At 38.0% G+C, this 26501-nt stretch overlaps 3 protein-coding genes across 7 annotated transcripts in view; 1 reads left to right on the top strand and 2 right to left on the bottom strand.

The window, feature by feature from the left end:
* The window catches only part of ints6l (integrator complex subunit 6 like), a 31250-nt gene extending 27542 nt beyond the window's left edge, over positions 1-3708 (bottom strand). Inside the window, exons 1-2 of the mRNA XM_079839390.1 lie at positions 3374-3708; positions 3180-3257 (exon numbers count right to left, since the gene is read on the bottom strand). Coding sequence (XP_079695516.1) covers positions 3180-3257; positions 3374-3484 — 189 coding nt within the window. The 5' untranslated portion in view covers positions 3485-3708. The remainder of the gene's footprint in view (positions 1-3179; positions 3258-3373) is intronic.
* A 1489-nt stretch (positions 3709-5197) lies between these two features.
* On the top strand, positions 5198-11761 carry mospd1 (motile sperm domain containing 1). 3 transcript variants are annotated; one of them, XM_079839388.1, is made up of 6 exons: positions 5198-5319; positions 9299-9578; positions 9659-9734; positions 9836-10068; positions 10735-10896; positions 10983-11761. In XM_079839388.1, the coding sequence occupies exons 2-6, from the start codon at positions 9425-9427 to the stop codon at positions 11012-11014; spliced, it is 657 nt and encodes a 218-aa protein (XP_079695514.1). In that variant the 5' UTR covers positions 5198-5319; positions 9299-9424; the 3' UTR covers positions 11015-11761. The 3 variants fall into 3 exon arrangements, with proteins under 3 accessions (XP_079695514.1, XP_079695515.1, XP_079695513.1); XM_079839389.1 differs by having other exon boundaries at positions 5238-5323; XM_079839387.1 differs by lacking the exon at positions 5198-5319 and adding an exon at positions 5369-5661.
* A 2892-nt stretch (positions 11762-14653) lies between these two features.
* On the bottom strand, positions 14654-25594 carry pabir2 (PABIR family member 2). 3 transcript variants are annotated; one of them, XM_079839721.1, is made up of 10 exons: positions 24700-25594; positions 23221-23296; positions 23078-23131; positions 21598-21641; positions 21324-21378; positions 18990-19091; positions 18773-18858; positions 18613-18674; positions 18428-18524; positions 14654-16989 (listed from the first exon to the last, which is right to left on the bottom strand). In XM_079839721.1, exons 1-10 carry the CDS (start codon positions 24822-24824, stop codon positions 16854-16856), a joined length of 837 nt encoding a protein of 278 aa, XP_079695847.1. In that variant the 5' UTR covers positions 24825-25594; the 3' UTR covers positions 14654-16853. The 3 variants fall into 3 exon arrangements, with proteins under 3 accessions (XP_079695847.1, XP_079695845.1, XP_079695846.1); XM_079839719.1 differs by having other exon boundaries at positions 14660-16989; positions 18613-18686; XM_079839720.1 differs by having other exon boundaries at positions 14660-16989; positions 18613-18677.
* Between the last annotated feature and the right edge of the window lie 907 nt (positions 25595-26501).

The raw sequence follows: 26501 nt of genomic DNA, 5'->3' as shown, positions 1-26501 counted from the left end.
TGAGATCTTGCATGGAGCCCCAGTCTGAGGGAGATTGACAGTCATGTTTAGCTTCTTCCATTTTCTAATGATTGCTCCAACAGTGGACCTTTTTTCACCAAGCTGCTTGGTAATTTCCCCGGAGCCCTTTCCAGCCTTGTGGAGGTGTACAATTTTGTCTCTTGTGTCTTTGGACAGCTCTTTGGTCTTGGCCATGTTAGTAGTTGGATTCTTACTTGTATGGGGTGGACAGGTGTCTTTATGCAGCTAATGACCTCAAACAGGTGCATCTAATTTAGGATAATAAATGGAGTGGAGGTGGACATTTTAAAGGCAGACTAACAGGTCTTTGAGGGGCAGAATTCTAGTTGATAGACAGGTGTTCAAATACTTATTTGCGGCTGTATCATACAGATAAATAGTTAAAAAATCATATTGTGATTTCTGGATTTTTTTTTTTAGATTATATCTCTCACAGTGGACATGCACCTACGATGACAATTTCAGACCCCTCCATGATTTCTAAGTGGGAGAACTTGCAAAATAGCAGGGCGTTCAAATACTTATTTTCCTCACTGTATGCATGTGGTAAAATACTTTTGATAAAATATAATAATTAATATAAATTACTGGATAACTTCAGAACCAAAGTGTTAAACACAACCCCATCACAATCTCACAACCCCGTTATTATCGAAGAAGTAACGGGGTTGAGTGTAACAGGGTTGTGATTTTTTGCTCAAAATTGCCACTGCTCTACATGTAGTGAATATCAGGAGAGCACATGGCATGCATGATATTAAGAAATCATGTATATTGTTAAAATAACAAAGTTCATTTTCACAAGTAATAGTTTTCCATCTTTATTTGATGTAACGGGGTTGAGTCGTTAAGCTTGACAACCACAATATCACAATATAAATAAGTTATAATTATAAGAGAAGGTGGTAATTTACCTGTGTCTGCACACAGTGTTGTTCAGAAGACTTCTATGATGTCACTTCCAGTTGTTGATGTCACGTAAGGATCAATTCATTATTTTTATGGGGGGAGAATGATGTGTGTAACGGGGTTGAGGGGTTACTGAGGTACGGAACTAAAAAATGTAATTTTAATGAATAATCATATATTTGCTTAGAAAAAAAACATTACCAGCTAAAAAGCTAAGATAGATATTTATGGCACTGGCAAAATGTATGGACTTTTTTCTAATTTTATTATTCATATCCCAAGTACACTTTCATAGAAGGCCATGAGGGACGTGACACAATAGGTGGTGTCAACTGAAAAAACAAGATAATTTCTTATATAAAGATAAAATTTATGTCATGTTTTTTAAACTTTATTAAAGGAGACATTTCAATTTATACAAAAAACTTTTAAAAATAGATTTTGGTGACCCAATAGATAAAATACACTTAAAAAGGTCAGAGGGACTCAAATTCTACTGGTTTCGTGGAATGACTCTGGTATCATTACATGTTTAAAGTTTCAGTACTGACTTGGTACCGATATAATGGCACTTTTGACAACGCTTCAAACAAACAAGCCTGAATGAAGAAAAGTATAGGATTATGTTTGATATTGTTGAAAGCACTTTTCATGAAAAACAGTCAGATTGTATGATACATTTATTTTTTAGAAATTCAATTTAAAATTCTAGAAAACAGAATAGAGGCAATAGTCTGGAAACACAAATATTTTCCATACTTTTACAGACCTGGAAAATACTAAAATCAAATTTCACACTTTTCAAACTGCGTAGAGCTTTCAATAATCACTTTGAAACAAAATGATTACTGGCAGTCGAGTTCAGTTGCAAATTTGCTTAGTTCATTATGAAAATTTATATTACATAAGGATTTGAACCTGGGTGACCCCTATGTGTACTACAAAATGACACCACTAGACTATCATCATGATTCACAGTCTTAGCTTAGGAAGAGGTGCCAGAACTGTCACTGTTGCCCTCTCAAAAATGTAGGTGCATGATGCCCCTGAATGTAATACATGCAAGTCTAGTCGTGCCCTTGCATCTTAAAATGATTTAGTAATTCACTAAGTACGACTACAAAATATCTTGCTCATGACAAACATTACATTTAGTTAGTATTCTGAATAAAGAGATTTGTTTGCGTACAATTCACGCAGATGCCTGACTGTCCACCACACCAACAACTTGTAAACTGTCCATTAGCTTAGCTGTCCTTACCCCCAAATGGTGGAATCAATTTCCCCTACATATGGAAACAGCGAAATGCATCCTAATCTCTGCACTAGGTTGTTATCTGTACTTTGTTTATTGTGCTAGCAGCACTTGCTTGAATTTGCACAGGAAGCACTTATTTTCTAGTTGTCAGTATTCCAGATTACATGCTTGCCATCTGTTGTGCAAAATGATCTGATAAGTGATACATGTTTAAGCCTTATATGAAAATATTGGCTTAAAGTAATCATGCTGCTTGTATAAGAATATCTGATGTTTGAGTAAACTGTAAAGTGACCTAATGTAACAGGCACGTGGCACACGGCATACGCCTTTCACCTGTTTGGGAATTTGAAATATGAATGGGAAGGAGGTGAATGTACTTGCCAGTGGAGAGGGAAGGAAGTTTATACTTGTTTTCAAGGGCAACTCACAAGCATCTCTCTCTCTCTCTCTCTCTCTCTCTCTCTCTCTCTCTCTCTCTCTCTCTCTCTCTCTCTCTCTCTCTCTCTCTCTCTCTCTCTCTCTCTCTCTCTCTCTCTCTCTCTCTCTCGTCAAGAGCAATGTAAACTGCAAAGCATCTCCTCATTTGCTTATTGATGGCTGTTGCACAAATCAAATCGTGTTGATTTGCTCAGGCTACAGTGGCCAATCAGAATGCAAGAGGAGGGCACGAGCTAGAGGGCAGGATGCTTGTCCAATCCGGGCCGAGTTGGCCCGTGCACGCGTCATGCACTACGTCACAGTGGATAATAAATCTCTCCGCCTCCATCTCAGCGCTCGAGAGCATTCCCAACACAAAAGCAAAATGTCCGCCATGTTCAGAGGCTGCGCTGCTCCGGGTCTGCGGATATTTTAACAAAAATGTGCCGTTTTCGTCACCGGGAGGCCGCCCGACCCGATGCTACGAACCAGAGGGACAGTAGAGTCTCACTGTCAGAAAAATATCTCCGCTTTAGCAACATATAAGCACAATTTAGTAGTATTTATTTACCTTTACGCCGTATGGTGGATCATCGAATGTAACTAGCATGTACCTGTCGCCTCTACTAGCCGGGTCTCGGGCACGCAGCTGTTAAAGAAAACGAAACAATAAACATTCATTTAAACTGATCCTGTCATAGGGATCCTTAACTTTAACAAGGTACAACAGTAAGCTCAAAAAGTCGGGGTAAAATTATGCTTTACCTTCATAAAGATCTCAACCGCGCCTTTAGCAATGTCCAGATACGTCGTACCCAAATAAGTGCGCTGATTCATAGAAGCGGACGTGTCTATCAGGAAAAGTAAAATAGGCATTTTAAAATGTATAGATATACGTCTAGATGTTTGCTAAAATATCTATAGTCGGCATATGACCTATCTTGCGGCCCTGGGCATGCATATATGTGTGTATATATTTTGTTATAATCAGACCCCCCCAAAAGAGGGTCGTACTGCCACCCTTTGCAGCCGCCTGATTCTCTATCTGTCTTTTCTGAGCAGTGCTGGGCTCGCGCTGTTAGAGAACTTCTCTTCCGAACAGACCGAAACGCCTTCGCCCCGCCGCTGCTACGCCATTGGCTGAGCCGAGGCGCGAAGCCACGCCCACTCCAGTATAAATATGCAATGAGGTCGTGGAATGCCTCTTATCCCCTCAGTCAGTTCTCCGCGCTCTGTTGAGCGGACGGAGATCGAGAGGGCGGACGGGGATCTTATGTGTAATCGACGCACCTAGTTGTTGTTTTTTTAAAGGGCGCTATTGATATTCTATTATGTGTCTGACAGGTTTAACAAGCTATCAAAGTTCACTTAAAACCCACAGTGTCATTTTTGTCTTATAGAAAGGGCAACCCCCTCCTCGCCTGATCTCGTCTAGCTGTCTTGGTGGGGGTGGGGAGTAGCTTGGGTTCCGTGTGATTTTTATAATAATTGTGCCTCCCCCTGACCATCGAGAAATCCATCCTCGCCCGCTTTCCCCTCCTCTTGTTTATCTCATTTGAGAGACTATAGGCAAGCGCCATGTTAATACACCAAATCGCCCTAGACCGTGACAACGGCGAGAGGAAAAGCAAAAGCAGCGTTGTCAGGCACTGGCTCCTCCTAAATCGAGCTCTCCTCGTTTCCGTGGACCCTTCGCTGCACATGCCATTTGATTTTGTGAATGTGAGAAAAGGACCTGCTAGGCAATTCTGTTCTCCATATTCACACAGATACTGAACGCGCGGCGATACCTCATACATGTACAGGCATTTGCACGAAAGCTAGCACAAATAAATGATTCTACAGTGTGTTTTAATCTCTGCAGGGAATACTCTGTGATGTCCATGATGCAGTTACAGTAGCTACCTTTATGCTCGTTCAGCCGCATTTTTACATAACTACAATTCAGTAGCTTGCTCAGGGTGAGAAACGTGCCATTGGAGATCTATCCATAGCCTAATATATAACCTATTGTAGAGCGTATTCTGCTGTATTGTGAACCATACGGTTTCTGTTTGTTATAGTCGTATCCTGATTCACAACAAAGGACACATTTTTAATGTGAAACTGTCAGTGTCGTTCATCCATTAACTGTAGCTATGTCGCCAGAGAGGGCTTTATAAAGGTCGTCCTATTCTTCCTGCTTTCATTTCTCTGTAGTCTAATATTCTGTTTATGCAAAAAGAAAAAAATCTTTAAATTTGCTGTGTGCAAGCGGTCAAAATGTTTTGCTTATGGGTTGTGCCCTAAGGCGGCGGTGGTGGGTAGCAGTCTGAATGAGCATTCATTTTAAAGAGCGTGTGGGTTTTTCTTTAGAATTACTTTCTTTACTTTAATAAACTAAAGTGGCGACATAAAAGCTGTATGTTGTGTTTCAAATGACAAGTTTCACTTTGGGGGTTTTATTTGGCCGTTTCCAAATGTAATTTAGTAAAAATGATTTTGTGTTATCAAAAGGTTCGTCATTTGCTTTGACGATCCTTAAATGGACAATTCACACAGAAATATGCCACAAAATGAGATGTTATCTGAAGAATGGCAGCTTTAGTCACCATTCAGTTGTATTGAACAAAGATGCAATGACATGGAAAGGGTGACTGGATCGTCCAGTCTCTAACATTCTGCTCAACATCTCATTTGGTTCTGCTGGAGATCGGAATATACAGAACAACGTGAGTACGTGGGCTCATGATATCATTTTTATTTTAGGATGAACTGTCCCTTTAAGACTTTTCGTAACGGGTAAACGGTAACCCAGAGAGTGGTACCTTAATAGGTATAAATCGACCGATAAACATAATTTATCTTCCAAATGCATTTACTAAGGAAAAACGCTAAAAACAGAAAGTACAATTTGTGAAACTCAAAATGACGTCACAGAAGTCTTTGGCGGAATTCCTGAAGCCCTCCAGTATCCCAGCATTCAAAGCGCACTTGCAGCGTATTGTTGACAAAGAAAAAGGAAACGGGGTGGGATATGAAATAAATGTCGTTAAACGGTAAACGGGAGTGAGGTAAACATATTTGTTTTTTTATTGTTCTCGATATATTTACTCTTTCAATAGCGATATTTAATAACTTAATATTAAACACTGTCATCTCGATGTTGCAATATTGTTATGCTAGCATGATTGTAGGTTTACTATACCAGCAATAGGTCAACAACCAGTGAACAAAACTGAATATTATGCTTACAATATGTTAAATAACTTTAGCCAGTAACAATATTTGCGAACCGAACGTCTTATTAAGTGCTTACTAAATGGCAGAGTGTGCTAATCATTTTTGTCAGATACTCTACATCTTTCTTGCATTTAGATTAACATTAGACATGCAAATGTATTGTAGTTAAGAAATGTAGTGTAGAAAAGAAATTGACGCTTTGATCTACAAGTTTAATAAAATATGCTACATATAGCTATCTCTGCTAATAGTAAGCAAAACACAATAGCCGTAAAGAGGACAAAAGGTCTGTCACGTCGTTATCTGATCTCCTGGAGACATTCTGTAGCAAGACATCAGTCATTTGATGGGGATTTTAATGTTATAAAAAACATTTAAAAAGGGGTTTTAGTATGTAGTCGTACGTGTCTGATGGGTGTATTTATTTCGTCATTTGTAAAAAGTCCGTAGTCTTTGGTAAAACCCTGTTAAATTAATCTCTGACTGATATATGAGAGCAGACATTCTTGTATCTGCCAGCTGTCATGCTGTGTCATTGACCTCTTTGGTATGATGTTTGACGTTATTTATTTATCGCTTTTAGATCGTATTGCGAAATCCTTGAGTTTCAGACGAATTCAGTAAACATGGTCACATGATGACTAGCCACGTGGAGGCAGGAGCTTGTTTTTGTACAGCGATCTTGTCAATCAAACATTAGACTTTTATTACTATTATCAGATTATATTGACACGTGCCTTGCAGTTTCGTTTGGCGTTCATTTTATTTAACATCACGTTAATATTAGAAACTGAACAGCTTTTCGAATTCATGCTTGTTTACTTCACTTTGACGTAAACTTGATTATTCTCATGCCACAAATAAGTCTGAGAGAAAAGTTGTTACTTACTTATTCAGGTAATTTGTAATTGATTTAAACCTCTTGTTGCAGTAGTTCTCAGCTTGTCTTGTTTTATTGTAAAAAAAATGTCCTTCAAATCAAATATTGACATTTATTAATATTACCATGAACTACAAAGGCCTAACAATATGTTAAATTATGAACATATGACACATTGAATAGGAAAATTGATAATTTTGGCTTCTAATTCCGTATGAATTCTGGTCATTAAAATAGCAGCCGATAATTCACTGTAAAAAAAATGTGTATCCTTTTGCGATTACACCTTAGTCTTAGTTTTGTTTCAGGTTTTCGGGCATGAGTGACAGATTAATCTGTGCCAAAATAACTTTATAGTTTGTTAGAATGTGCAGCTTTTGACGTCAAGGCTATAATAATGATTTAAAAATACATTTGAAAATAATATTATAATGTTGTGTAGTCTCTCATGATATAGACACAGCCAGTTCTCACCAGTACTCACTGAGAGATTTATTCGGGAGTATTTCACACGGTTACAGTTTGTTAGTCTAAGTTGTGCATTCATTTGCAGCTTTTATGGGAGTGGCTTGATGCAGATAACTTTGTAAAAAAAAATGCTGTGTGCTGTGCCATTAGAAAAATGTTCTTGACCTTTAAGAAACTAATTAATGTTCTTATGTAACAAATCTGCTTCACATGTAAGATTAAACAAATTGCTAACTACACCATTGAAATAAAAATATAAAGCCTGTACAAATTCTAGAAGTTGTGAAATAATTGGGAATTATTTGATGAATGGAAAGTTCAAAATAAATCTTTTGTAACATTATAAATGTCTTTACTGTCACTTTTGATCAATTTAAAGCATATTTGTATAAATCTATTACTTTCTTTCATACGGACCCCAACATCATTTCACTAATCATATTATCAGCACATGGGAAAGTGTGAATAAATACTATTCAGGTAAAATCACTTTATCATTCTGTTAGGATTATAAGAGCAGATTGCCATAAAAGGAGGGAAGAAGTGCGTCCAATCATTGTGTTCTTCTGTTAGCAATACCCCCAAAGAAAGATGTGCAGCCATCATCGCTTCGTATCAAAATGGCCTCACATGCTGCAAAGAATATTGCACCTGAAAGAACATTTAACAGATCAAGAGCTTAAAGGAGAGAGGTTCAACTGCAGTGAAGAAGGCTTTAGGACGTCCCAGAGTGTCCAGCAAGCGGAGGAGTCCGCTAAAAAATTGTCACCACCCGTGCAGAGCTGCAGCAGGTGGGTGTGGTGCATCTGCCCACACAGTGTGGCCAAGACTTTTGGACAATGGCCTGGTGTCAAGAAGGGCAGCAAAGAAGCCACTTCGCTCCAAGAAAAAACATAAACGACAGGCTAAAATTCTGCAGGAAGTACAAGGATTGAACAGCAGAAGACTGGTGCAAAGTTATTTTGTCTGATGAAGCCCCCTTCTGACTGTTTGGGACAAAATCGATTGTCTGGAGATGAAAAGGTGAACGCCACCATCAGTTCTGTGTCGTGCCAATAATGAAGCATCCTGAGACTATCTGTAATCACTAACGTGTGGGGTTGCTTTTCATCCAAAGTTGTCTCTCTCTCAATTCTGGCCAAAAGTACTGCAATAAAGAATGAAGTATCAAAAGCCAGGCAAGTCCTCAAATCTTAATCCCATAGAAAACATGTTTTCAGTCCTCAAAAGGCGAGTGGACAAGCAGAAGCCCATAAATTGTGATAAACTCCGAGCACTACTAAAGGCCGCTCACACCAAGGACAATAACTATAATTATATAGTTCTAAATATAAAAGAATCGCAGAGTTCACACCACAACTATAAGGATAACAGCACAGAGCCAATCAGAATCCACAGCTCGAGTATTTAAAGCGCAGATGACAAAACTGCAGCGCATGCTTAGAATAAATACAACAATATCGTGTGTTGGTGTAGACCTGGAGTGTCCAATCCTGCCCCTGGAGTGCCACTGTCCTGCAACCTGAACAAGCTAATCGAGGTCTTAGGCATATTAGAAACTTCCAGGCAGGTGTGTTGAGCCAAGTTGGAGCTAAACTCTGCAGGGCAGAGTTTTGACACCTCTGTTGTAGACGCTAATATAGTTATCGCTATAGTTACCGTTCTTGGTGTGAACAGGCCTTTGAGCAAGAATGGATCGCCATCAGTCAGGATTTGGCCTAGAAGCTGATATCCAGCATTCCAGAGCGAATTGCAGAAGTTTTGAAGAAGGATCAACACTGTTAATATTGACTCTTTGCAGATGCTGGATGTTTTTGTCAAATAAAAGCCTTTAAAACTTATGAAACGCTTATCATTGTTTTTCAGTATGCCAAAGAAACGTGAAAAAAATTATCTACAAATACTGAAATGGCAAACTATGCAAAACGTAACATTTGTCACTGCCAAAACTTTTGGCCACGGCTGTACAGAGTGACTTTTCGATTCACACTGAGTTTTTTTGTGTATTTTTTATATTCTTGTTTTTATTATGACAAGCTTTGTTATTTATATTCTAATGTATTGTATTCCTGTCTTCTACCATCGCTCATGATGAAATGGCCTCGTTTCTGTAATTTCAGAGGTGAACGTCATGCTGCCAAAGAGCTGAACTGGCTGCATTTAGAACTGGATCTCTGCACCGTTACAGCCCGGAGAGGGAGTGGGAATACGATAAAGGGAGGAGGAAGTGAGCTCAGCTTGAGCCAATGCAGAAGCAGAGTCGGCAGCCTGACCTAGTGGAGGGAAGCCTTCCAGTGTTTGTGTTCCCCACTGAGCTGGTGTTCTACGCAGATGAGCAGGCTTCACATAAGCAGGTGCTCACCCTCTACAACCCTTATGAGTTTGCTCTTAAATTCAAAGGTGAGTCATACATGTGCGTTAGTACTTTCTTTAGTGTGCTGTAGGGGTCCCTCCTTTCTTACCACTTGTTATTTCATCAGTTCTGTGCACAGCTCCAAACAAGTATGCCGTGGTGGATGCCACTGGTGCCGTTAAACCGCAATGTTGCGTGGATATGTAAGTTTCCGGGCCCTGAAACATGTTAGAAACAGAAATATATCAATCTATTTCATTGAGCCTTTCACAACCATTCATTTCTTGTGATTTTCACCAAACAGTGTGATCCGCCATAGGGATGTGCGGGCCTGTCATTACGGGGTGATTGATAAGTTCCGGCTGCAGGTGTCCGAGCAGAGTCAGAGGAAGGCACTGGGCAGGAAGGAAGTAATGGCCACTCTGCTGCCCTCCGCTGCTCAAGAGCAGCCCCAGGTCCGGCCCCAGGAAGAGGAGCGCAGGATGAAGGAGCAGCTTGCCGACAGAGTGTTCTTTGAGCAGACTGCATTCCAGACAGGTGCATTTTACGGTCGACATGAATTCACGTTCTTAATACACATCCCTGGTTCTTACTGTGAATGAGGTGCTAAGACAAAGGCTTGTAATCAGTTTTTTTTTTTCATAATATACTTACAAAATGTATTTATTTATTATATTTTTTGAGCAGTGGATTTTTACATTTGCTGGAAATCATATACTGTATATATTTTTTTCAACATATTTGTTAAGTCTTTACAATTTCTTCTACACAGAATACAGAAGTTTCACAAATGTTTTTTTGTTTTACAAATGGTTCTTTATGTATAAAGAAAATGTGCTAAATGAAATTTAGAAATGTATTTTTATATTTGCTAAAATTTTTCATTAAATAGTAATTGTTTACGTCTTTTTACTGTTTTTGATTATAGCTGGAAGCTATAATGCAGCAGTAATATAACTATACTATAATATAACTGTAATAAATAATATTTGCTTGAAAACAATGGCATAAAATGCAAAACACTGATTGGTTTGTAGTGTTTATCTACTAGGCCAGTGGGCCTTCCTAGTTAGTTTTAATGTAAAGCTCTTGCTGTTAACTACTTTTCCCACTGGGTGGCGTCAGATAACTATTTTATTTTATTGTTTGGTGGTTTTCTTTCATATTAGAACCATCTGATTCTTCCTTTTTGTATTGGCACAGAGAGCCGTACAGCATCTGGGGGTCCCAGCCTCCTTACTGTCCTTTTAGGCCTGGTGTGTATGGCAGCCCTTATGCTCCCAACTCTGGGAGAACAGGAATCCACAGTGCCTGTCTACCTCCACTTAAGTGTTAACAAGAAACTTGTAGCTGCTTATGTTTTAGGTGAGTCGCAAAAATCCATCATATTCCCAGTTTGATTTGTATTCGGCAATCTGCACTTTTTCATGGTACTTTCCCATGTCACACAGGTCTTCTTACAATGGTTATTCTGCGCACTTGAAGTGCTCTTGGAAGCAATCTTGGCGAAAGGAACTATTAAGATGATGAAGAGAGAAGATATGGACATAAACAGCCAGGAGGGTTGTGAGGATGCTGGGAGTTTGTCTGAGAAACTCCCTATAAACACGAACTAACTTCTTAAACGATCATCACAAACACAATGAAGACGCAAAGATCCATGGGAAAGGGGAGGGGAGCGTTCTGTCTTTACAGGCCCAACACTGACTGAGCTGGCATTAGGTCCAGCTGACTATTATGTTTAGTGGGAGGGGGTGTAGAGAAACATGAATACATGAAATTAAATGTGTTGTTACACGTCATATTCAGTGTCTGTGGATTTCTGTTTATTTCAAGCTTATTTCAAGACTGAAAATGTTATGGTGTTTGTCCACTGCTTAAACCTTATACCACATAAAATAAAGTAAATTGATTTTTAAAGGCATTATTATTCTATTTTCTGAATCATAGTTCTTGTAGCTTAACCCTTAATCGTCCCTTGGGGTCCAGCTGACCCCACTGGACTTTTCCTCCATTTTTTAAAAGTGTTCCCTTCATCTCAGGGCCATGAGACTCGGTGACTTTTCCTAAATAATCTATCTAAACATGCACAAAAAATCTGGGCTTGATTTGGTTGTTCTAAAGGTGTGTAAAAAATGGTTTACCGTTTAAGTCCCTCGGGGTCAGATTGACCCCACATTGAAAATGAATGGGAAAGTGTAAAAAATAAAAAAAAATCACTTTTTTTGTCAATTTTTTTTTACTAAATCCAGTATAAATCTGAAAATTTCCACATTTATATCAAGGTCTGGTCCTAGAGCATAAACACAAAGTAGAACGAACTTTCTATCTCATACACACACACACGTACAAACACACACGTGTGTGACTGCAAAAGAGAGTATTTTTATTGAAATTGGCAAATAAAATCAACAAAACTGGCATAAATCTGAAAGATTTTCATACATAAATGAAGTACTAATACTAGAGCACAAATGCAATATGGAACAAGCATGTTCACTCACACGCACACACACACACAAACACAGGTGTCTGGAGCATTTTTTTGGATTTTGGCAATGAATGGGAAAATGTAAAAAATGCTTTTTTTTTCACTTTGTTTGTAAAAAAAAATCAACTAAATCCAGTATAAATCTGAAAATGTCTACATTTATATCAAGATCTGGTCCTAGAGCATAAACGCAAAGTGGAACGAACTTTCTGTCTCATACACACACGCACACACACACACATGTGTGTGACTGCAACAGAGAGCATTTTTATAGAAACTGGCAAATAAAATCAACAAAACTGGCATAAATCTGAAAAAATTCCATACATAAACGAAGGACAAATACTAGAGCACAAATGCAACATGGAACAATCATGAGAAAGAGAGGGAAAAGGGCAAATAAAAGAAAGATGAAAGGCAGCTTAACTTTTGCATAACTTCCCTATGGACCTCTATTGGATAATGTGGTGATTGCACTCTTTCTCTTTAACTATAATTCCTAAAGTTTTTCCACAAACCTACAGATGGCGGTATTCTATCCCTAACACATAGAGCAATGTCCAAAAACTATTTATATTTATCTAAGATCATCATTCAAGTGATTTTTTCATAAAAAAATAATTTTTAATGAGCCAATTTATGACATAGTTAGGTATTTGTGCAGCAAATAGGTAAAAAACTACCAAATACCCACAAAAACACAGCATAAATGTATAGTTGAGAAGTAAATAAAAAAAATGATATATCGTTTTCCATGTAAAAAAATTATATTTCCTTATGCAATCGCTCTGTAAAAGTTTGGGGTCTATCTGACCCCAAGGGACTCAAACGTAAACCCTATTTGAGAGGCGATTAAGGGTTAAGAAGCTATATGCAGTGTTTGTTTGTTTAGAAATAAGCTGGGGGATAATCACATGGAGGAAATAGAGCATTTACAGCTGTGGTCACAATTATTGGCACCCCTGGTAAATTTGATCAAAGATGGCTGTAAAAATAAATCTGCATTGTTTATCCTTTTGATCTTTCATTTTTTTTAAAAAGTCGCAAAAATCTAACCTTTCATTGAAGTAAAAGAATTGAAAGTGTGGGGAAATCACATTTATGAATTTTATTTGCCAATGCATGTTGGCCACAATTATTGGCACCACTTAAAAAAATGTATGAGTAAAATATCCCTGAAGTATATTATTCCCATTAATATAAAAAGTTTTAGCACACCAGGGTGACTAGGAACATGAAATTGTCTAGCTATGATGTCTTGTTTCACAGGAGTATAAATATGAGGAAACAAAAAAGCCAAATTCCCTTAATCCGTAAAACCAAAGAATATAGTTCTGATGTGCAGCAAACTATTGCGCTTCACACAATAGAAAGTGGCTGTAAGAAAATAGCTAAAGCATTGAAAGTCCCCATTTCCACCATCAGGGCAATAATTAAGAAGTTATAATCAACTAAATATGTTACGAATCTGCCTGGAAAAGGACATGTGTCTATATCGTCTTAATGCAAGGTGAGGAGGAGAGTTTGAGTGGCCAAAGACTCCAAGGATCGCAGCTGAGAATTGCAGAGATAAGTTGAATCTTGGGGTCAGAGAGGCTAAAAAAAACAAACAGCCCCTACATCACCACATGTTGTTTGGGAGGGCTTCAAGAAGATTTTGTCAGACAAAACAAAATAAATGTAACTGCCTCTTTTTGGCAGCAAACCCACTAGATGGATTTGGTGCAAACGGATAAAAGTACCCAATTCCCACGGCTAAATACTGCTGGATCATTACTGTTGTGGGCCTATTTTTTTTGCTGGAGGTCCGGCACATCTTGTTCAGATACACGGCATCATGGATTATAGCAAATACTAACGGACAAAAATTAAAACCTGACAGCGTCTATTAGAAATCTTATAATGGGCGGTGGTTTGATCTTCCATCAGGACAGCGATCCAAAACAAACATCAAAATCAACACAAAATTTTTTGTCACGGAGCACAAAATGAAGCTTCTATCATGGCCATCCCAGTCCCCTGACCTGAACCCTATAGAAAATGAGTGGGGTGAACTGAAGAGAAGCAGCCCCAATATGGAGCTGGGAATCTGAAGAGATTACGAAGGAATGGTCTCTGATCTCTTATCTCATGCTCTCCAAAGTCATACGGCATTATAGGAGAAGGCTCAAGAGCAGTTATCTTGGCAAACAAGTATTTTTTAAAAAAGGGTGCCAAAAGGATAAACAATGCTAATTTATTTTTACAGCCATCGTTGATCATATTTACCAGGGGTGCCAATAAGATTAGATACCCAGTAGGCAGGTAGACTAGAAATGCATTGTTTTACTTTGGGCAATTACTACAAATCCAGAGTTTCAAGAGCTAGATCAGGGCTGGGTCCTGGAGGAACTCTGCAGGGCAGTGGCCCCCCAGGACCAAGTTTGGCCATCCCCGAACTAGATTGAGCATTAATTCCTCTTTAGACCCTTTTCACATTATCAGTGACACTTGCCAGAAACTGTAATAAGACCCCTTTACAATAGTTTTAACTAGTTTATATAATTTAATCCCAATGTAATGTAAGACATGGTGAGGTGTACTACGGTTCAGAAATTTAGTTAGCTTTTAAATGTTTTTATTTTATTATTTAAATGTAGTTCTTTTATTAAGCAAGGAAGCATCAAAGTTGATCAAGTTACAGTGAAAACATTCACAATGTTGCAAAAGATTCCCATTTCAAATAATAAATGTTATTGTGAACTTCAAAACAAGCCTGAAAAAAGTTGAAAAGTTTCCACAAAAAATATTGCAACAACAGTTTTCAACATTGTTTCTTGAGCAGCAAATCAGCATATTAGAATGATTTCTGAATGATCAGGTGACACTGAAGACTGGAATAATGCTGAAAATTCAGCTTTGACATATCATAATTACACCTCACAATAGTATTACATTTAAATTGTAATATTTCACCATTTTTCTGTATTGATTAAATAACAGCATAAAACTTTAAAAAATATGAAGTATAGTTGATAAGATTTACAAAGTTAATTGTGGAAATGCATTAGCCTGAGAAGAAAAAAAGTTCCATTGTCATTAGGGATGATAATGTTATGACAATTGTTTTTAAAGACAAGATAACTACACAAAACAAGTTCGATATCACAAGACAAGGCAATAAAATAGCTGGACAAATAATTTATTTCCGGGATCTGAAAGTCTCTGATATGATGGTTAAGGAAGAGTAGAGAATAACTACACTCTCACGATATCTCTCAGGTCCTCCTCAACAGTTCACATGCTCCGGCTTTAAAAGTACTGTATGAGTTGACAGGACAGAGTAAAATCATTAAATAAAGAATTCGATACAACCACAGGACAAAAACAAACCAGCAAAGCAAACTACAAAATACATTTCACCCATTACTACAGGACAGAATCTGGATCTACATGACCCAATTTTTTTGTTTGCAAAGACATTCAGATAAAGATTTACACCGCTGTTTCATCCATCACTTTTCTTATGCAAAAAATTCATTCAAATGAAAGAAAAAAAAAAAAAGGATTTTACAAACACTTTCTTGCACAATGAATTTATGATACATTATACCATGCTTGAGGAAATAAAGGAAATAAAGCAATTTCTTTTAATGAAATTTAGAAAACCCATTTACAAAAGAAAATACTATTTACTTTAGGGACTACGACCCCAAATGAATAACTTCTACAATTACAGTTGTACATTTCTCTTATATACACATTTAAATGGCACACCATTTCAGTATCAGTAGATTACATTTAAAACTTTAACTCCACAAATGACTCTCGATGGGAGGGTTTCTTCTTTTTGCACTGCTGCTTAACTATAAACTGCCAAATGTGTCACTGTTAACAGCCTCTGAAAAACACTTTCAACTCTGCACCTGTAGAGCGCATTCCCTTCCAAATGCTTCCATTTGCTTGGATTACAGTCCCTCAACCCAACCAGGATGTTTTGCTCCATTCTCGGATAATAACAGTTGTATGCACGCTTTTAGGTTGACAAACACAGGCAGTTTAGTTTCTCCGTAGTGTTAAAATCAAGTATTTAGTGGTTACCAACAGCTGCAATATTAAATACCATCTGCATTAGTTGTGTACAGCAACCATAAACATTAACAGAGAACAAAGTGCCAGGCTTCCTCCACCTACTTAAATCAAGAAATTCCTGAAAAATTTAATATTCAGAATAAAGCCCAAAATGATTTTCAGCCCCTTTTAAAGTGCAGTTGCACCGCTATTAAAACTCCAGAAGAGGCGCTGTCAGTTTGCCGGTCAAGCTTTTTGCCTCTGCATGTTTTGCCACAAATCTTATGTACATACTTACATACAAATAAAACAAAAAGCAAAAAAAAAAATAAGTTAAATTCTCTCACACACACACACAAAAAAAATACCGGTTGGCTCGCTGAGAATGTAAATCAAACACGCCTGTAGTTGTTCTGTTTACAGCGGTTTTCTTTTCAAAGCGTTATCAAAAAGATAATTGCCATATTGGGGGAGCAAAAAAACAAACAAAAAAAAAGCAAGCATCCAAGATCATCCTCTGTGCCATTGTTTGCTTTGATACAGATCTATACACAATGTCTCGCATCGATTTCTAGCAGCTGATGCAAAAAGCATCCACAGTTTCTCCATGCCCTTAAGGCCTGTCAATACCAAATACACTCCTGGGCCACGTTCCTTCAAATGTTACAGGACAATTCAGAAAAAGAACAGAAGCCACGTAGGGAAGGCATTGGAAAAGAAAGTAAAATGAGTGGAAGAGGGCCTGAGAAGCAGCCCAAATCCTCCTCTGATGTCCGGCAGATCACTTAGGGGAAAGGTCCTGAAGAGGTGTAAGGGGAGAGTTACTGGAGGAGGGCGACACTCCTTCCATCTTGGCAGGCGAATCTGAGGAGGAGCCTACGCTACTGAGACTCCCATCCAGAACATCTGGAGACAGACTGGTGGAGACAGACAGATCGAGTGTGTTACAGACAAGCCATTATTCAGAGCTAGAATCCAGTCACAACATTTAGAAAATCAAGAGGCACAACAACTAAAAAAAAAATAATAATTTACTATTATTTGTAGACCAGACATTTCCCATCACAATTTTTCAAAATAACAATTTTGAAATGGACAGAGCAGAAAAAGAACTGACTAAATGTACTCTGAGAATGTTAAATAACATTGAATTTGGCACTGATAAGGTTGAGAACAGTATTTGACACCTGATATTAATTTAAATATATTTAATTGAATCAATACCACACAGCCTACCATTTTACAATATTTAAAGTAAACTCTTCAAGTTTCCAAAAACAGACAGTATTAGAAGTGAAACCATGAAAATGGTGATAGAGCATCTCTTTCTTGTCATTTAATATTAACATAGTAAACACTAGTCCAATCACAACACTAGAAGTTCTACATTTGAGCAAAAACCTTGAAAAATAAGAATGTTCTAGAGAAAATTTTTGAAAAATTGCCACAAAAAAGGGCATAAATTTAACAGTACCTAAAATTTTAGCATTTACTTGCTCTTCAACTTACCATTATACCTGTATTACAATAGTAATTTAACACTAAATACATTTTACAGTAAAAGTAGTAATATGACAATAATTGTGTATTAAACAGTGAGTGTGTGGTATGGGTTGAGTCAACCCATACTCAGAATTTGCCCTTTGTATTTAAACGCATTGTGAATAGCGTGCACACACGGGTTACAAGTCCGCCGCTCTAACCAAAAGGTCACAACTGCCCAAAAAGTGTAGTGAGACCTTTAGGTTTCTGTGACCACAGCATTACAAACACTTCTCATTACAAATCTAAGGAAATGCTTTAGTTACCTGTCGACAAATGTGCAAATGTAAAAGCTCAACTTGTACCAGTTGCATTCACAAATGCATGTTAAACTCACATGCAAGATGGAGTTAACAGTATTTACTGTGAAACAAGCCACAATGAAACACCAGATCACAAGTGCACTGCACTTCACCATTTCGGGCAAATTCTGACCAACTTACACATCTGATTGGCCATGTGTTCACACGCTCAACAGATACGTCTGTGATAGTCTACAAAGCTACAAAAACCCTTGTAAATAGAAACCGTTGCCATTTATGCCCTTTACTTTGACTTAAACACTCATAAGAGAGTTTTAAAGCAGCAGACTATCAGCGGGTACCTGTACCGCAGAACGGCAGGTCACATTAAATGATCAAATAATTATTTAGCAGGTCAAATATTGATTTGTGGTGGATGCCAAAATACTTTCAATACAAAAAAAACTAACAAAAAAACATGTTTATAACAAACAACATCTATTGGGACAATATCTATATACACATACATAAATGTACTCAATTAAAATAATAGCCTCCTGCAATAACTCACCAAGTGTTAAGTTCAGGCAAATTGGACACCTCTGTTGACAGCATGTTGGTGGTTCCCTGAAAGAGTCTCTTAGGCTGGCTTTCTATCTCCATTTCACCTGAGCATTCACAGAAAACAAGGTTTATAGGTGTCCCACAAAGTATACCAAAATTACAAAAGCAAAAGTGTTACAAGAGCTCCCATACCTTTGCGTTTGAGGTTGCCCATGATGCTGGGCCTGATGCAGTTGATCGGGCTCTGACTCCTCCTGCTGGGCAAACTTTTGATGAGTGATTTCAGCTACTTGTCCTTAAGTATTCTATACTATTATACCTTACATAAGCAGGATGACAGAACAGAACTCACCTGAAGCGGCGTGTTGGGCTAGGAACAGGGCTGGGCGTCAGACCGTTACTGCTTACCAGGATTTGAAGAGATGGAGAGAAACACTGCTGCTCATTGGGGGCGGGGGAAGAGAGAGGTAAATCAAAAGCATAAAAGCCTTAAATAAAAACACTAAAATCTTTAAGAAAAAAACAAAAACAAAAAAACACCTTTTTAACAAAATCAAATGAGGAGATACCTTCTTTCCAATCCCTCTGGTGGGTGAAGGAGCAGGAGACACAGGAACAAAATCAATCCGCTTTGGAGATGACGATGACGATTTCTCAAGATCATTATCACTCTAGAATAGAATCAAAACAATATAAAAATCACTTCCACATGACAAACTGCTCATCAACCACTTCGTTTCTAATGCAGTGTTGGAGTTTTATACTACCAATCCAGTCTGTCCTTAAGAGACTGGTGGCCCTGTTGACTCCATGAGCTTTTCTCTAGCATGCTTCCATTTTCTCTTCCACAGTCCCATCAAAAAGGGAAAGAGGAAGTGTAGCAACATTGCTACTGCATGCATATTATCTGCATAAGAACAGTGTCAATTTCTTCAGCAAAATTGTTTTAACAGTTTGCGCAGATTGAAGTTTAACCTAAATTATATTCTTTGCAATAATATCGTTATACACGCTACTGTTTAAAAGTTTGAAGTCCTTAAGATTAATTACTGCTAAAAATTCAGCTTTGCCATTACAGGAATTAAAATATAAAAATATATTAAAGAAAAAAAAAGTGGTAAAAATATAACCTTATTAATCAAATAAAAGCAGCCTTGGTGAGCCTAAAGGCCCTTTCGCGATAAAGTGACGGTCAGGTGAACGGAGCTTTCACACTGAAAGAAACAACTGATTGCTTTCAGCTAATTCACACCTGCACGATAGGTTTCCTCATGTATGCATCTCGTAGGTTTTCCCAGTTGGCTTTAACCTCATCTGCTGCACAACATACAACAGTAAATTAGAAGCTTCATGATGCAGTGTTTTGAAATCGGTCACCACTATAGAAGTCGTTATTTAGTTGTTTTTTTTGCGCACAAACTAATTCTCTTCGATTCATAAAATTATTGTAGAACCACTGTAGTGAGATGGACTTTGTAACAACGTCTTTAGTGCCCTTTATGGGTCGAGAGTGTAAAGTACATTGTGCCAATGGAGGCCTTTCTGAGCCATCGGATTTCAACTAAAATATCTTCATTTGTGTTCCGAAGATGAACGGAGGTCTTACGGGTGTCGAACGACATGAGGCTAAGTAATTAATTAATGACAGAATTTTCATTTTTGGGTGAACTAACACTTTAAGATAAAATTTGGTACTACACAAACTATCATGGAGTGCATTAATAACTTCCGACTGCGACCTACAGTAGATCTGGATTAAATAATGTGCAGATGTGAATTACTTGTAGTGCTTTATAATAAAGGGCCTCAAAGCTCACATGAGACTCAGCACAAACCACATGGAATCTGGGGCCGGATTCACAAAACATTCTTGAAATGAAATGATTCTTAACTGCCAATTTCTTCTTATTTTCTAACAAGAAAAAATACAAGAACATTTTGTATTCCCAAAAACTTCTTATGATTGTTCTTAAGATAAAATTTAAGTATTCATATTCACGAAAAAAATCTCTTTAAAATTATCGTAAATAGCTTCTTAAAGTTTGGATAACCTCCAACCTATATACACCAATACCAATGCTACTGTTAATGTGTCACAAATTGTAGATTTAAGACTTTCAGGCGAGAATGTACTTATTTAAAGATTAAATCTGTGGTTTATTTATAAAGAGAGCACCTATTTTACAATTTTATCTGCCGTTTTCAGAGTTGTGAGATCCAGGCGATTAGCGGGTGTTCAGCGCTCGTTAACCCTGGCGAGAGTAGCCATTCCTCGGCTAGTCCTTCTGCCGTGGACTCTGACGTCTGAGATATGATTCGTCTTGTGTCGATCTAACGGCCGATCTTTGGTACCCGAGCAGCGTTCTTGATAAACGGCTAGGCTCTTATAAAATAACAATTTTACAGACACAGCACATTAAAAACACAACATTGAGTGATTTACTCCTGTCAAGCCAGTCACGACGAAAATAGTCTGCACACCTATTATATCTACGGTAATCTGCAGGGAGCACAAAACAACGAGCTTTGAGGTGTTTTTCATTCAGCGAGTGTTCAGGAACACCTTTCAATAAAATAACACCTTTTATTTTCTTCTTAAGTAAAATTTTCTTAAGAAAATATTTGAGAACTTAAGAATTTTCTGAACTTCTTTCTTAAGATTTTCGTGAATCAGGCCCCTGATCTTTAGCTCACAATTATGACTTTATATCCTACAAATGTGACTTAGTCAGAAATTATATGTTATAAAGTCACAAGTAGGAGAAACTATTTCTCATAATTGCGATTCTCTCAAAACTCTCATTAATCTCTTATGAGACTTTTCAAAAACAAAAACTACCCACCCCAAATTTGTGAAGGGTGGTGTATTTATTTTATTAAATAATAAATAAATAAAAACTTACCAGACTAAGACTCTCCTCCCAAGACTGGCTCATCTGCATGGCTGCCTGCACCTCTCTAGATTGATCAAAATTAAAGGGGAAAAAAAAATATATACAGAGAGGAATGTCACCAAATACCTCCAACCAATGAGCAGAGTGGTTTAATAAAAGCTATTATTTGAGTATACACAGGAAAATGAATGTTATGAACACTGAAAAAAGACAAAAACCTGATGTCGACAACTGATAAATGAGAACCCAATGCCTTGGGGGTTCAGCAGATGTGAGCACTTACCGTTCATGAGCAGTTTCACGGTTCATCACATCAACACCCTCTTCCTACAAGCAAGCATGTAAGAAAGCCCATTTGAGGAAATGAATCACCAACACTGTGCCTTTAAACATATCTATAAATCTATGTTGGATTGTGGTACTACCAACCAGTCTAATTCTAAAAGACTGGTGGTTTGCAAAAACTCCAAAATCTAATTTTAGCATGTACTTCTAGACACACTCCCATACGCGCACATTTAAAAGTGGTGAGTCTGACATGCTATTACAGTTTTCTCAATTGCTAAAACACTAAACCCTATTGTCTGAACCAAATGCTCAGTTGCCTGAACCCACTGATTGAATCAATCACTCTTTTGGTAAAACCATAAGCACTTTTCACCTGTTTAGACACAACTTGCCAACACATTTTCTTTGTGATGCACCCGTGCTGCATAATGGTGACCACAGGTGACAAAAGTCAAAACACAATTAAAGCACAGATGTCACCACTTGAACACAACAACTGAAAATTTATCACACTTGTGGCTAATGATGTGAGGGAACATATACAGTAAGCCAGTTCAGAGAGCACTGGTTTGTGAGGCCCTACAATGGATAGAAATCTGAGAGGAAGAGTTTGTGTGAGGAGGTTGAGGTGGTCAGAAAAGACAAAGAACAGCAATATCTGATGAAATCAGAGCTACTGTGATTGACCATGTTCTTGTCCATGGTATGAACATGAGGGAGGCTGGACAAAGGGTACAACCAAACATCAGATTCACTGTGTCCACCATAATCCGAAGATTTAGAGAAGAGAACAGGTAATTACCTTTTTTTGACATTATAGTACAGTATGTAAATGTTGACAGCAATTACTGTATGACATACTATATACTGTACCACAGTATACTGTAAGTAAATATATGTTTCAGTACATCACTGTACCAATATACTGTAGTATTGTAATGGAGGGTTGGTCTAACTGTTTGTAGGCCTAGTATTCCATGTATATTTTTGTCCTTTATTTTTACATGGGCTTACTGTACACAAGTGGCAAACGCATAAGATTTCTGTTTTGTCTTTTTGTACAAGTGCTAAATGCACAGGTTTTTTTTTGTTTTGCAACATGCATTTAGCCTACAGTGAACAATAAACATTTATTTTTCTCCAGCTTCATGTCCTGAGCGTTGTGTTTTCTATTTTTCTGCGTAGTTTTTAGTGACTGTTCAGTAGTGTTTTTAATTTTGATTGACTCGGGGCACGATTTGACAACATAGTTCAGTTTTGAACACAGATTTAACTGTTTTGAGGAGAAAGTTTGGCTTTGCAAAAAGAGTGAGGTTTTGTGAATGTAGCTCGAAAATTGGGTTTTGTGTTCACAGTTTAGAGAAAAGGAGAGCAGCTTTCAAGAAATGTGTCTTAGCAATCGAGAAAAACTGTAAGATCATTGACTATGACATGTTCAAGTAATATTTCACAGTAAGTTGGTGCAAACTTTGTACCTGTTTGATTCTCTGTAGTCTTGTGCTAGGAACACGTACTGGCGAAGATGGAACCTAAGAGGCATACATTTTTTTTTTAAACAAAAGTATGTATTGCATTTAACAAAATATTAGTTCACAGCATTATCTAACGTTCTACATACCACATTAGGTCGAACAACAGTAGTACTGTTTCTTCTGCTGCGGAGAACATCTCTCTGGAACACCTGTGAAGCATCACTGGAGAAAGAGAACACCTTTTCAACAAGATGTACTAAAAACTATTCATTTGGACATTGAAGTCACAATGAAAATGAAGTAGACAGAGCTTTTCTTCCATATTGTGACATACTTCTGAGTGTAATATTAAGAAAATGTAGGGCAGGGACTTGGTTCTATGTACCAGTTGTTGACTGGATTGAGATGAGCGCTGCACTCACAAACAGATGCAGATGAATGTGAGGGGCAGCGTTTAGGCACACTAAATGATTGGAGAAGTCCTGCATACGTCACCAGAAAGAAGTCTCGTTTCACTGGAAGGTCTAGTTATGCCATTTTGATAAAACATTTTACAAGGTTAAAACATTTTTAAAGTCAGCATTTAACGGAATCTGTATCTTTTCTTCCCGTAAGACGTATCCGAGTGAAAAAGCTTCTCAAACAAGAAAAAAAAAAATTATGTAGGGCGGGATTTAATTTTGTTTATCGGGAATTGATTGGATCATTGGATTGTTGTCTTTTGTTATTGCTGTGATGTCATGTGAGTGACAGGTTGCCCTTGTGCCAGTAAACATGCGGAAGAGAAGAGAGGAAATGGTGAGATTACGAGGGCACATGATTAAAAATATATGCAAGAATATGTTTAATAAACACTGCAATATTCTATTAATTTCATGGCATGCACAGATGAATTGTTAAGATCTAAAATATGCATTTATATAGACAACTTTTAACACTATTGCAAAACGAATGTGTGAGTTTTATACTACCAACACAGTCTAATCTTGAGACTGGTGGTCCTGACGAATCATAGAATGTTAATCTAGCATGGCTGCATGTCTTTACTCCCTACCAGTGAGAGAGCATCCATAACAGTCATGCATGGCATTTCTCAAAAGCACATTTTGGCATTTTAGGCATTTGTTTCCATCTGGAGGGTATAAGGTCCCAACATTTCTTAACGTTCATTAATTAATACCAGTGGCAGTTAGAATAAACCAAGGGTAAGCAACTCTGGGAGAATAACTTTTACTTGTCTATAGTTGTGTTTTTATGAGAAGACAAAGGAGAATGACCACATTTGTGGCCAATAAAGTTCAAACTAACCCAAGTAAATGTGTAGGAACTGGCCATCGAGACTGGGAACACCGCCATAATGCCCCAAAATGATGTGCATCCCTGTTCGCAAACATGTGGTTTTCCAGCTACCAGGTTCCAAAAACCAGCTTGACCACTTTAAACTGGTATAGCCAGTTTGGACCAATTAAAAACCAGTCTGCTGCCAGCTTAAGCTGGATCTTTCAGCATGGTCAAGTAGGCAGCTCACCAGGTTGAGAGACACTTCCGACATGTTCATAAGGTCCAGATGAGCAGAACATACGACAGTAACTGCTCTAAACAACAAAAATGCAATAAATCCTCACCTTAGGCCGTTTATCATGGGTTCGCTGTTAGATCGTCTCAAGTGCCCATCGCTCTGAACAAGTGTCGATGGGATGTCCAGGTCCAGCTCCATCTTCTCTTGCGACATGATTCCTTGATTGTTCATCGTTATTGTCTTTGTACGTATGCCACAAAAAAGCACGCTGGTTGCAAAGCTACATCGTTGAAACGGAAAAGGCAGATCAAGGTCTCAGTTTATGTGCATTTTGCAGCCTATATAGAAAGACTGGGGTTCGTGTCGTTGTTGTTAAGGGTCAATGTAGGTCTCGATCAATGTCTAAAGAAATGATCCGCGGGCTTCTGCAAACCAACATCCTGCTTGTTCGACCTGCACCGAGTATTTTCCTAGAAAACTCTCCACTCCTTGGTCCAAACTTGTAGATCCTGCGGCTGGTTAGCTGCGAGCTAATATGTGAAAGAGGTTTGGCCCATGCACACTATTCCAGTGCTGCTAGCTTAGCTTGATGGCGGACAAGCACCACAAACCTAAGCAACTCCAGTCAAGTTTAAGAGTACATGTGGAAAGGAGGCATGGAAAGAAAAACATTAAAAGCAGGAAAACATGAATGTTAAGTCATTAAACTGTGCGCGCAGAAATAGCAAAAGCTGAAGGCAAAACAATGTTCAGCTGGCCATCATCATGTTGCTAACTAGCTTGCTGTCCGTGATGGGTTGCTGGGCAAACGCATATAAATCACTAGACAAGCGCGCGGCTCCTCTCTGACATCTTCTGTTTGCCAATTTGGAGTGTCAGTGTGTAGTTAGATGAGTTTGTAACTTAGTTGCGTCAATCATAGGTTAGCATGCTGTTTATCTATTTTCTGGACGCCGCAGAATACCCACAGCTCAGATAAGAGTCCCGCCCCTTCTGTTCCTACAGTACTGACCGACGGCATCGTGATCCAATCAGAAGCTTGATGGCCACCGGCGTGCCTTTTTGAATGGCAACCGTTCAGCGAAAAAGCCAATGAAATCACATTTCCTGGATACGTTTCCTTAGTACGTCTTGCGCCCCTGCTCACGCGTTTAACGCATGCGCAGTCTCTTTGTTGCTTTGAAAAACTAAACTTTTTTTGAGATATTTTAGATATATTACAGTTTAACATTATGACTATGTAATATATTGGATATTTGAAATGTACAATTCTATAGTAAATATGGCATTAATGTATCAAATCTGTCAACTACTTTCAGCTTGTCGGCCAAATTCTGTTTACTAGATAGATAGATGGATAGCTAGATAGATAGAATGCTTCAAAATAGCCGTTGGTTTTTAAAATAACAAATTGCTGTGACTTGACCCCTGACCACACTTGCCTCAGTATGATTTACACCAGTGCCTCACTGTTGGCCTTGGTTTTTTATGTACCACTAAAACCAAAATAATTGCCTACTACCGACATTGTATCTCCTTTGTAGAGGTTTACATTGGATTTCTCAGAGATGTGATGCTTCATGATGACTGGTGTACATCTTGAGACAAAACAATGGCACTGACAAAAGAAATGTAAGTGCAAGATGGGGGGTTTGTAAACTTAAACTCACCCACAAATATAACACAGATGGAATGATTACATGGAGTTGTCAAAAAAATAAAAGTAATGTCCTTTAATTTAAGTTAAAGGTAAAGACAAAGGACATTAACTTTTACTACATTAACTTTCTACATGACTTCCGTCAAAACATGTCCTACATATTACACTTCACTGTGCGATGACACTCTCCACCCAAAACCCAATTTTGCATAAAATAGCATTACACAGAACACACCAGGAATGAGCAA

Source organism: Gobio gobio, assembly GCF_949357685.1.
Source record: "Gobio gobio genome assembly, chromosome: 16".
Lineage (NCBI taxonomy): Eukaryota > Metazoa > Chordata > Actinopteri > Cypriniformes > Gobionidae > Gobio > Gobio gobio.
The sequence above is the reverse complement of the archived record's forward strand: the minus strand, read 5'-3'. Positions and strand labels throughout refer to the sequence as shown.

Excerpts from the sequence above, each read along its gene's own strand:
- mospd1 (XM_079839388.1), top strand. The coding sequence starts at position 9,425 with ATGCAGAAGCAGAGTCGGCAGCCTGACCTAGTGGAGGGAAGCCTTCCA. Across the intron at positions 9,579-9,658 it reads GTTTGCTCTTAAATTCAAAG|TTCTGTGCACAGCTCCAAAC; the intron begins GTGAGTCATACA and ends TTATTTCATCAG. Across the intron at positions 10,069-10,734 it reads GCAGACTGCATTCCAGACAG|AGAGCCGTACAGCATCTGGG; the intron begins GTGCATTTTACG and ends GTATTGGCACAG.
- pabir2 (XM_079839719.1), bottom strand. The coding sequence starts at position 24,824 with ATGAACAATCAAGGAATCATGTCGCAAGAGAAGATGGAGCTGGACCTG. Across the intron at positions 19,092-21,323 it reads GGGAGGAGAGTCTTAGTCTG|AGTGATAATGATCTTGAGAA; the intron begins GTAAGTTTTTAT and ends ATTCTATTCTAG. Across the intron at positions 18,525-18,612 it reads GGGCAACCTCAAACGCAAAG|GTGAAATGGAGATAGAAAGC; the intron begins GTATGGGAGCTC and ends GTGAATGCTCAG.